General features: G+C 35.0%; 1 protein-coding gene across 19 annotated transcripts in view; it reads left to right on the forward strand.

Annotated features, from left to right (window-relative positions):
- Positions 1–12383, forward strand: part of LOC129245563 (dystonin) — a 181339-nt gene that overhangs the window by 104787 nt on the left and 64169 nt on the right. For 11 of the 19 annotated variants that reach the window (XM_054883795.1, XM_054883803.1, XM_054883804.1 and 8 more), the window contains one exon: positions 5639–5757. The exons of 6 other annotated variants lie outside the window; for them this stretch is intronic. In XM_054883795.1, coding sequence (XP_054739770.1) covers positions 5639–5757 — 119 coding nt within the window. Of the gene's footprint in view, positions 1–5429; positions 5556–5638; positions 5758–12383 lie in introns of those variants that run through there. 2 more of the 19 variants (XM_054883811.1, XM_054883798.1) reach the window with 1 other exon arrangement.

Genomic DNA, 12383 nt, shown 5'->3' on the forward strand with positions numbered 1-12383 from the left:
CACGCTCCGCTTGAACTGGTAATATTTTGCAATTATCACCAACAATTATGTTAAAAAACGTCAAAGTTATTTTAAATATACTTTTTAACTTGTATACCCTAGTTTTTCAAAGTATACTTGAAGTACATACTAGAAGAAAGAGTTCCGCCTAAATAATTCCATTAATTAAAAAAATTTAAATATTCTATGGAATTAAATTAAAATGCTATGGTGACCACCCGATTTTTTACAACTACTGTGCCGTCGGCACACAAATTTTTTAATACAGTGGATAAATCGTTCTGCAAAAGTTTTGCTGTCAAAATAAAAATAAAAGTATGCTGTTATTATTATACTCGTATATACCTATACGTAAGCACATATGATATTAATGTACCAACAAACGTGCATGTTATATATTTTCTATCGAAAGCTCCCTAATATGTCTGCTTTTACCTACCAACACACTGTATGAGGTCTCTCTTTTTTATTTAAATATAGTATTTATTGAAACAAAAAACAAATTGACAAGCTTTTTACTGAGCAAGCTGCCAACTTGCCAACAAAGAACTGATTATAACACTTCTTTAGTTAACAAATTTCTCTCAGTGGTGTTATCTTTCGCTCCAAACAAGTTATGAAAACATTTAACAACACGTATTCTTATTATTAAAGAAATAAAGCAATGTCGTTATGTGCTTTGATAAAATTTTATTTACGAGTTTTTTTTTTAAATATGGTAACCTTTTTGGCGTAAGCTCAAGAAATGTAAAATCTGTTGAAAAAGTTTTTAGTGAAGCAAACGGCGTGTTTGTGTGACGACGGCTATTCCTCTCGAGATTTTTGTGTTGCTTTTGAAACAAAAAAAAAAAAAAAAAAAACGAACGTAATAGGCGTGTGTTTTGTTCGTGTTACTATTCAATTAAATCCATAATGTATTTCGACTAATCTGCCTCTTAAAAAATACAAAGTTTGGTGATAAAACTACCTTCGAAAATAAAAATGCAGTCTTCATTTGGTTAAACATATTGGAATTAAAAAGGCATTAAATAAATCAAACTTAGTTCGTATTTTTGTACGTAGTTGTGTTAGTGGCGTCAATTAAATTATTTGATGATGTCATTCGAATGACTGCATCAACAGCGGCATCATCATGTACAATCCAAGTTCCTGTTCTATTGTTTAGTAGCAATGACATATTAGTGAAAACTCGTGCTACCTACAAAAAAAAATAATTTCCAAAATTGTTGCGGAAAAGTGAAAACAGATGATAACACATATGGACGGTTCTAATGTCCCCTGCACGGACTAACGTATATATGTGCCATATTTAACCCATGGGTTACCCATGACCTATGTCATGCAATCGAACTTTTAGGCAATGTTGTTGACTTTTGGTAATTAATTACTAGAAGCCAAAAATAGCATAATTATTATTATGAGACATACATATAAGCGTGATCAAAGTGAGGAAATGAATAGCAAAACCACTTCCACCAAAACGTAGAAGAAGCCATTTCTGAAAAACAAAACATCGTACCAACGTGCACAGCGCACGTTAGGATAAATGCAAAACGCTGTACTAGGTTGTTCAATAAGTTTTGCGGTTAGATAAGAAATACATAATTTTGTTATTCAGTATAGTCCCTTGGGCATCAATACACTTGTTCCAACGAGATTCTAATTTATGAATTCCATCCCTGAAGGACAATCTGAAAGGGCTGCAAAATACCAGGTGGCGCAAAAGTAACCTTGCGATGTTTTTTGGCTGTAATTTAAAAAAAAAATTAAAAACTTTGATTCTTCTTATGGATTATTTTTATTTGGTCTTTTAATTTTTTTTACATCAAGTCGAGAATATGATGTCATGTAAATGGCCGCCGCCACAGTTGATTGCCATTTGAGCCCTTTTTATGGCATTTTCCATCACTTTGGCCAAAACTTCCGGCGATAGGTCCTCACATTCTTGACGGATATTGTCTTTAAGAGCTGCGAGAGTCTGAGGCTTGTTGACATAAACCCGCGACTTCAAAAAGCCCCACAAAAAGAAGTCTGGAGCGGTCAAATCAGGCGATCTTGCTGGCCAGTGCAAATCGCCAAAACGGGAGATTAGGCGCCCGGGAAATGCATCCTTCAGCATATCGGTTGTGGCACGTGCAGTGTGTGTTGCACCGTCCTGTTGGAACCACATGTTTTCCAATCCCAATTCATCAAGTTGCGGCAAAAAGCACTCGTTGATCATTGCTCTGAAGCGCTCACCATTCACAGTAACCGTTTGGCCCGCGACGTCTTCGAAGAAAAAAGGTCCGATGACTCCTCCAGCGAAAACAGCACACCATACAGTGACTTTGAGCGGGTGTAATGGCTCTTCGTGGGTTACACGTGGATTTTCAGTGCCCCAGAAGCGTACATTTTGCTTATTTACGTACCCGCTAAGATGGAAATTGACCTCATCACTCATGATTATTTTTGATGAAAAATCATCTTCCTCTTGGTGGTGATTAAGGATGGCTTGAGCGTATGTTAGACGCGATTGGCGGTCAGCAGCTAACAGCTGATGCACCGTCTGGACTTTGTACGGAAACATCTTCAAATCTTGTACCAAAATTCGCTGTAAAGACCGTCGACTGATATCCATTTGCGTGGCACGTCGTCTGGTCGATGTCGACGGCGCTTCCATGACATCCTCGGCTACAGCAGCAATATTCTCTGCAGAACGGCTACTCCGGGGTCTGCCACGCCTGGCAGCATCTCGTGTTGTGCCAGTCTCTTCGAGGCGAGCGGCTAAACGTCGCAGTGTTTCACCAGTAAGCGTTGGACGGCAAAGAAATGTGCGACGAAATTCACGTTGTGCCAAAGTCACCGGCCGATTATTGGTCAAATAAATAGTCAGCAATATTCCGCGTTCTGGAGCAGTGTAGCGTAACATTGTTTATTAACGTGTATTTCGCATGTGTTTACTACACAAATGTCAAAACAGAACTGACATTAGGGGCCAATCGTAAAATTTATAGCATTTTCTGATAGGAGGATTACTTTAGCGCCACCTGTTACGATTCCACAGCTGTTAGGCTTCATGATTTGATGAAAAACGCTTTCACAAGTGAGTCAAAAAAGTATTGGAATACTCGAAAAATCAAAATTGTCAGTGTTATAACTTTTCTTCTAATGAAAGAAAAAAAAAAGTAGAAAACGCTATTTTCTTAATGTATTTATTTCTTAGGAATCTGAACAAAAAAATTAATATCGACGTAGGTTTACAATTACAAGCTCAACCTTGAAAGGTAAAATAAGGCACAAATTCACATGAAATAGGGTTGTACGAGTATATCATCAGCAGGGGTCGGAAACTTAGCTTACACAGACGAAGATACAGGCAAAACTACTTATTTAAATTTACTGAAAACCATTTTATTGTAAAGTTCTGAAAAATTAAGTATTCGGGATAGATTTCGATTCTATTAAGACAACGATCCCAAATACAAATCGAATATTGTTCAATCATGGCTTATCTGGAACTGCCCCCATTAGGTTGAAACGCCATCGCAGGCGCCCCTTCTCAATGTGAATGAGAATTGATGGAGTGATTTAAGTAAAGTACAGGGTTGGCCATATTAAACTGACCCATGTGATTATTAAAAAAATATGGAAAAAGAAACATTTTTTTGTGTTTCATTGTGAAAAACATTTAATTTAGTTCAAGGAGATTCGTTTACATCACTTTTTGAATATGATATCGCGCAAGTGGTCGCCCTTAGCTCGTATAGCGTAATGTGCCCGTTTTTCGGCGTTTTCCATAGTTTTGGCCAGCGTCTCGGCCGATATGGCGGCCATTTCCCGTCGGATATTGGCCTTAAGTGCGCCTAGTGTCTTTGGCTTGTTGACGTAAACCTTAGATTTCAAATTACAGTAAAAAGTTATAGAGTTACTCAATGGGTCAGTTTAATATGGCCAACCCTGTATAAGAAAACATCACATAAGCAACCGACATGATTTAAAATCACAGAAATAATCGAAGTTGACCGGCATGTAATGTGATTTATTTATTTTTCCCCAAACTAATATTAGTTAGTAGAAATTTCCTTACATTTCGTTTTTGAATATTCCCCTTAAATTAAAGTTACTTTGAAATTATTTTTTGGTGCTCATAACTCAAATATATGTATCTTAGAAAGTAAATTTAGGTTTCAAAATATAGCTTTTGTAAAAAATCCTACATATTCTTTGAAATAAATGAACACACGAAATAAGCTGTGAGCCGCAGTATAAGCAAATTCCTATCCTATTCTCAAAGAAGAACAAGTTTAAATAATATGATTTATCTCAATACTCTGATGCTCTCTTCCATAACAAAATTAGCCATCACAAACTATCAAATATAAATCAAGAACGTAAGCGAATATGTTAACGCACCGGAAATTTGCCACCACTTCCAAAAACCGGTAGATGCTTCGTACCCGGCATTTTCCACCCGGACACTTCTGAATGGTGTGAAGTGATCCAAGAAAAAATTGCAAACATAAAAAGTGGAATTTTTATGTAAATTTTGGACGAACATAACTCCTAATAACTGTTTACTGTTACTTTAAAAGGTACTTTTTTATAAAAATGCAAATGAAAATAGAGAAATTACATATATATATATGTATATAATTGGCGCGTACACCCTTTTTGGGTGTTTGGCCGAGCTCCTCCTCCTATTTGTAGTGAGCGTCTTGATGTTGTTCTACAAATGGAGGGGCCTACAGTTTCAAGCCGACTCCGAACGCCAGATATTTTTTATGACAAAAATTTTCTCGGAGGTTTGCCATTGTCTGCCGACGGCCGACTGGTATTAGAAAAAACTGTTTCTTCCTTTTGGTCTTTCGCCGAAAATCGATCCTACGTTCTCTCTAAATTCTGAATGGTAGTCACGCTCCAACGCGTTCGGCTATGGCGGCCGCCGTAAATAACATTTGCATATAAATAACTAGTAACATCTAGTGTTATAAAGCAATTACAAAAACATTATTTAAACTGTAAATAATTTTTTCAAACTCATTTATCTCCAACAATTGAGAACGTTTTGACGTGTGAGATTATATTGGGTTAATATCGACTTTATGCTATCTCGTTAGATTCGCCACTCAAGAACCCTTCCCAAGCCCCGAAGTTTGCACAATGTATGGTATACCAAATGTTCTCATATTTTATGCAAAATTAAAAAATGCGGGAAATTTATCCATTATTATGGTATTCAACTCAGGAGCACGAATAAATTTCCAATAAGAAAGTGTTTAGCTAAAGACAATGTTTTGAAAATAATTTCGTATCGCACTCCGTACGACATACGGAAGAGACTAGGGAAGTTGTTTTCTAAAATTTTTGTTTTTATATTGATAATTATATATAGTATTTTTATCAAAAAAATTTTAATATATGTAGAATGTTTTCTTCGACGGTTAAAGTATTCCAGCTTATTATTTAATGAACATGAACTCATATAAAAATAAGAAAATATAATTCTAAAGTAAAAGAAAACTCGTCCACCTTAAAAGATGAATAACTGCGAATACAATTTTGCATATGAATTCCAGGTAAAAATGAATCGATATCATGCTTTTCATAAAAGTAAATGTAACATTTTTAAAATATTCCACCTTTTGCAAATTAATTCTAGCAATATGCTGAAAGTATTCAAAACCCTCTTAAAACGTTCAGAGCTGATGTACAAGACTGTGCTCCTTCAGAAGACGACATTACAGACATCCCAGATAACAACGATTCTAGTATAGTACGGTAAGTGATTATACTTAAATTTTTTTTTACTACAATATATAAATTTATTTTTAGTACTGCTGCTTTATATTTGCACACTAGATTGTATCATAATATATTGAGCAAAAATTTTTGATTTTAAACACTTACTACTTGAGCATTTTAGAAATGCGAAAAAATGTTTCGCCTCCTCCATTACAAAAATAAAAAGTGAAACATTTGCAGAAAGTAATAATTTTTACTCTAAAATAATTAATAGGTGTTTTTTGTGGATTTTCTATTTGAACAAAATCTGTTCTCGTCTCCTATAGTGACAGTGAATTTGATATTTTTAAGGTAAGAAAAAGAAGTGTAAGGCTTTAAGAAAATATTCCGAAATACATATTCCACAAAAGAGGCGAAGTTTAACTGGCTTTAAATAAAACTTGTATGAATTCATGCACTAACAAATTCCATAGGCCGGCTGACATAATTGTTAACGTTCATGAAGTTACAATTAATACTACAGGGTGCGCCATCTTTTATGTCGGTATGAAAATATTGAATAACTTTGAAGAAAACAACTGATTTGTATAAGTGAGGTATTTTTATTTGGTTTGGTTATTTACAATTTATTAAAACTATTTTTTGAATACAATATCAATCAAGTGGCCACCTTTATTAGCAATCACAAACTGCGATCTTTTTTCAGCGCTTGTCATCACCTTGTCAAGCATTTCCGGTTTTATAGCGTCGATTTCGTATTGTTTTGGTTTAAAGCGATCCATGGTTGGCACTTGTACTGAATTGACGTATCGAAAACATGTATGTTGAAGTCGATCGGTTGATAAATGACAAAGTTCTTCAGCGTTTACATACCAACATAAAAGGTGGCGTACCCGTAATGTCGTTTTAGTATTGCAACCTCTTTGATTACATATTTCTCCCCAAGCAGATTTTTATTGGACGACCAATATGCTTAGCTCACCAACTGATTCAGTTTCGTTGAATTTTTCAATTTCTCTCTTAAAGGTTAAATCAATATTCCGGCCATACATAGTTGAGTCAGCCACACTTTCATAATTTTTTTTAAATATAAGTAGGTTAATAACCTTTGGTATTATTATATATATATTATATATATATATATATATATATAATTGGCGCGTACACCCTGTTTGGGTGTTTGACCGAGCTCCTCCTCCTATTGATGTTGTTCCACAAATGGAGGGACCTACAATTTCAAGCCGACTCCGAACGGCAAATATTTTTATGAGGAACTTTTTCACGGCAGAAATACACTCGGAGGTTTGCCATTGACTGCCGAGGGGCGACCGCTATTTGAAAAATGTTTTTCTTAATTTTGGTGTTTCACCGAGATTTGAACCCACGTTCTCTCTGTGAATTCCGAATGGTAGTCACGCACTAACCCTAAATTAAGTGCGTTCAAAAGATAATTGGTTGTATTACAAGCAAACAAAAAAAACTTATCCGATAACAAAAATTAAATATTTTGAAATTATATAAAAAACGAAAAAACAAAAACTTCACAGCACAGAAAAGTATACGTACTCTATAAAAACATTCTCAAATATATAATATTTATAATAAATGCAAATGGTTTAGTTAGTAACATGTTGGGCCGCCCTCTCTGCTTTGCCCTTAACCGATTTAACATGAAAAAAACTATGCTTGTTTTTTTTTGTTTCTTATGTTACTTGTTCCATTTGTTCCAAAGACCAACTCTAATTTCCTGTTTTTTATAATAAGCTCTTTTGCTGATCCGACGTTCTGATTCGTCCCATAAATGTTCTATATGGTTGAGGTTCGGTGATTGGGGTAGCGAATGTAGTTATTTTGGCTCGTTATAAAGTAACGGTTCCTTTACATTATGGAATTTGTGCTTCGTGTAGTTTTTGATTGAAGCTCTTTATCCGCTTTGCGTTATATTTTCTGTTTTTCATTGCAAACGAATAAATTGAATTTACTCTTATCACTTAACATTTTTTTCTGATTTTTCTCTAGGCACTCGCCTTATATCGGTTCCTCTCAAAACACTTCGTACCGTTTCGATATGAACATTAATATTATGATCGGTTTCCAGTGCATTCCGCATTTCTAAGGCGACTGTTTTCGGATTTTTGTCCACAACATTTTTGATGTTTTGTTTAACTGTTTGAAAATTTTAGGAAACAAATTAATGATTTCGTCTCAAGACAGTTTTTTAATATTGTTTCCACTGTTGAATTAGCTCCGCCAAAAGTTTTAGCGTTGGACTTCAAAGAATTTCTCTTTCATATTATTTGCTCTCGCACTGTAACGCAAATTTCCTTCGCTTTCGGGCTCATGTTATATTTGTTTAACATAACGCAAACTTCTTCAATCGAAACAAAACTGAAGGCTGAAACAGTGTCATAGGTATATATTTTTTGTATAACATACGAACTTTGAACGAACTGCAATATGCATTTCATCCGTACGCGAAACTAACGGGACAAGTTTATTGGCATAATTCTGGCCTCAAAGCTTTCTTGGAAAAATAACACCGCGGAAATGTTTAAGAATGTATATAATGCTCTATTTATGTTTGTAATGCCTCTATTTATTTGGTAAAAAATGGGATATAAACCACTGTGCGTCCCATTTTGACTTATGGAGCTTTCGTGGGATGGGAGGCAGTGCAGACACATTCCTAACTAAAGAATCTCATAAAAGTCCAAGTTACAAGTAATCTACAAACAAAATTCCTTTCGTATCCCAAGAAACTGCTGCTAACACTTTCTTAGCCGATTTCTGGACACGAACTCGCTTCGGGTTCGAAGAACCAGGTTCACACCACTCTTTAGTTTCTTGTTTTGATTTAGGATTATGGTAATAAATTCAAGTCTCATCCACTGTGTTGAATCTACGTACAAAATCCACTTTATCTTTTCGAAAACGTTCTAAATGTTGCTGAGAAAGTCGCAAAGTCGCATTCGAATGTGTTTTTATTCCATTGTGATCGATTCCAGCACCCATTTTGCACACAGCTTTCTGAAACCCAATACTTCAGTTAAAGTGTTTTGCCAGCACTGCCCGATGAGATGCATAGGGCTTTTACTAAATCTCTTTCAGTCACTTGATGACTTGTAGCATCAAATTTATATAAGCCATGAAAAACATTTTTATTTTATTTTCTTCTTTATTAAGCGTACTATGTTAAACAAAAACCTCATATCAATTCTCTTTGTTATAAACAAAAAAGCGTAATTTAGTTTTGATTTCTCTCATTAGGCGATGGGCTCAGTTTTTGTTATGGTATCTGCAGCTCTCTGTCAACTCATTTGAAACTGCTGCTCATTTTTAATTTCTTTTTTCGTTTATCCTTTCATTTTTCGGAAATTGCGTTTTAACAATTGCCCAGCATTTTTCAATGGGTCTCAATAGTGGACAGTTTGGTGGGTGGTGGTCCTTTTGAACAAAATTTACCTCACGATTTTTGTACCAGCTCATGGCAAGACGGCTATAATGACAAGATGAATTGAGCCTTCATGTTGTCTTATGAATGGCAGCAAACCTTTTTGCAAGCTCTCCGTCATATAAATTGCTTGATTTATTGTGCCTGCGGTAATGAACATTTTGCTTTTAATACCATTTAATACCACACTGGTAGATGGCTAGCCAAAGCAAATAATTTTTAGAGAACTTGCCCAACATTTTTACCTTAAGAGCACCTGGGACTCTTCCTCTCTGCTTTGCAGTATAAAATTCAACGCTCTGAATCTGCTTAAGTCTGCTTTGACGTATGTTTCATCGTCCATAACAACACAGCCATATTTATGGATCTCTTGACTGTACATATAATATTTTCGCGCACGTGTTTTAGTACTCTTATTTTGTTTATCATTTCGATTGGGTGCTACAATTTTTGACGCCAGCCTTCATTATTGCGGGCTTTTTGGGCCTAACATTTCGAGATGCTGCAACCTGTTTTGCAGCATCTCGAAGTGAAAAGCAAGGTTTTTTATCGAAATAATGACACCACTTCATTTATTTTTGACTACTACACAAATTCTATTTTTATTCCACTTCCAGGCCTTCGTTCCACCGACGAGATTTCATTAAACTTTTTTAACACATAAGTTGCCGTACTTTTCGCCCAATTTAAAATTTTTGCTATGTCATTGTGCGGCAAATGACGATATTCCTGCTTATAGCGCACACTTTTCTCTGCAAGCTCACACTTAACCGAGCACATTTTGAAACTACGTAGAAGTTTCAAAAAGTGAATTCGTCATATTAATAATGACTACAAACATTACGAATATGTATATTTATTTTTTATTTACATTTAGTTTTATGCAAGTGATGATAAAACACAATCGATTAGTTTTTTTCGTGTCCATTCTTTACACTTTCAACATTCGTTCATAAATTTCCTTCCTAAAATAAAAATTCAATCCGTGCACGATACTAGATTTTTTTTTCATTGTAGAAACTACTGTGACACGTCGATACTAAATGACTTGTAAACAAAGAATGAATTATGACTTCATATGAAGAGTGTAACAACCGATCCACAAAAGTTATTGAACAACCGAGTATATGCAAAAATAATTCATATGGCGGTTACGTTTCAGGGTTCGACTTTGTTTTCACAAACTGGTGCTGCCTTTTGTTGTACTTAGCGACGTAACCTTTTTATTAAAATGTAAATCACAAGTATTGTGTGCTGGAGCCGCAGGCACAATTTTTTATAGAAGCGTACAATTATTGGCGTATGCCGATGGAGTGTTTGAGAGAAAAATTCTGCCGAAGATTTGGACCTTTGCGCGTTGGGGACGGCGAGTATTGTAGGCGATAGAATAATGATCTGTATGTGGTCGGCTATTTCTATGACAGCAAATAAAGATCCAGCGGCTTCGTTGGCTGGGTCATGTCATCCGAATGAATACAAATGCTCCGGCTCTGAAAGTATTCGATACCGTACCAGCTGGTTGTAGCAGAGGAAGAAAGAAGATCTACGTTGAAAAGATCAGGTGGAGAAAGACTTAGCTTCACTTGGTGTTTTCAACTGGCGCAAAAGAAAAGACGCGCCGCTTTATTAAACTCGGCCAAAATCGCGTAGGTTATCGCGCCAAGAAAGAAGAAGAAATGACAATCCGCGCCAATTATGTACATATATATATAATCACATTTTCACAACAAAAATGTATATTTGTTATTTATGAAATGAAAATATTTTTTAATACTACAGCTTGAAGCAGAATTTGTCTAAAAGACTTTGTAGTTTTGTCTCATTGTTTTTTAGTAAAGATATCGATAAACATATTAGTATTAAAAAAAGTAAATATCTGTATGTTCTTTTCATAAACTAGTCTTCTCTGAGAAATGTTTGAATGCAATAATGTTTTTATTTGTATGCACAATTTTTGGATACATTTTTTAATGTAAGCTGTACCTTATTGATTATATCTTCGTTTTTCGTGCTCATCCTTATTGTTTGTATTGTTGCTTCATGTTTTAGAAAATAGGAATTGTTACTTTTTACGTGTTTTACATTGTAAGGTATCTGCGCACAAGTGTCTACACACTTAACATTCTATACAAATTATTTAATTTTAGAGCGAAATAACCGATCACATGGCATACATGTATGTACTTTGAAAAAGATCGTTTATTCTTTATACTCGTAGACTCTATTGAAAACATTGTGTGCCTCTCTTGCTGCTTTCATCACAAAGTCGGTTGTTCTGTAATTTTTCTTAATTCCACAGATTAACGGGTATCTTCTTCTGTCAATAACAGCTTGAACCCCCTTTGGAGCCGATTCTACCAACTTTTTAATATATTAAGAAGAAACGTTTGCCATTCCTTTTTTAACGCCTTTTTGAGGTCAGATTGATTTCGAATTTTTTTTATCTAGAACTTAGGTAGTACTGGTGTTTGAACAAAATGGGCGTAATTCCAATTGAGTCAATTCTGTACAATGGCGTGCGTTATCCTGATAGAAGCGAAAATTGCCCCGAATGTTCAATTTTGTGGCACTTAGTAACAAATTTTCCTTTAAAATGTAATTTGGGTTTCTCCAAACAAAGCCTTTGCCGTTTGATTGAAAAGGTTAAATCTACTTATGTTGGCAAAAATTATGGTGTTTTAGAAGTTCTCATACCTACTTACTCGTATATGGTCTCTTGCAATCTTTAATTTACGGTTTTTGGCATTGATAAGTGGCGTGTTGTGTGCGGTGCGCCTATGGAAATGAGCTTCTCTTACTACTCTTAGCACTTCCCAATTTTAACTTTATTTGTAGTTGTTGGAGCGTTCTTTTAGCCTTATTTTGCACACGGTTGTCGCGTACATAACGTTCAACACGTTCGCGGACGTGAATGCTATATCATTCATTTTTATAGTGATGCAAAATGACGTGAATGCTACAGCATTCAAATTTTAAAGCCAAGTTTTGTTTATTTAATTTCATGTAACCTTAAGTTTTTGTAATTAATATACATTTCAAAGTAATGACCACTTGATTTATTAAGTACTTTCATATAATAGTTAAAATACGATGTTCTGACTACTCTTATAATATATGTATAATCAGATTTTGGATATTACAACTAGTTTCAAAAATAATTGCCTGTCTATTTTTGCAGCTCCCTGAAAATTTTAGTGTCCGCGAACGTGTT

This window comes from Anastrepha obliqua, chromosome 4, assembly GCF_027943255.1.
Source record: "Anastrepha obliqua isolate idAnaObli1 chromosome 4, idAnaObli1_1.0, whole genome shotgun sequence".
Classification (NCBI taxonomy): Eukaryota; Metazoa; Arthropoda; class Insecta; order Diptera; family Tephritidae; genus Anastrepha; species Anastrepha obliqua.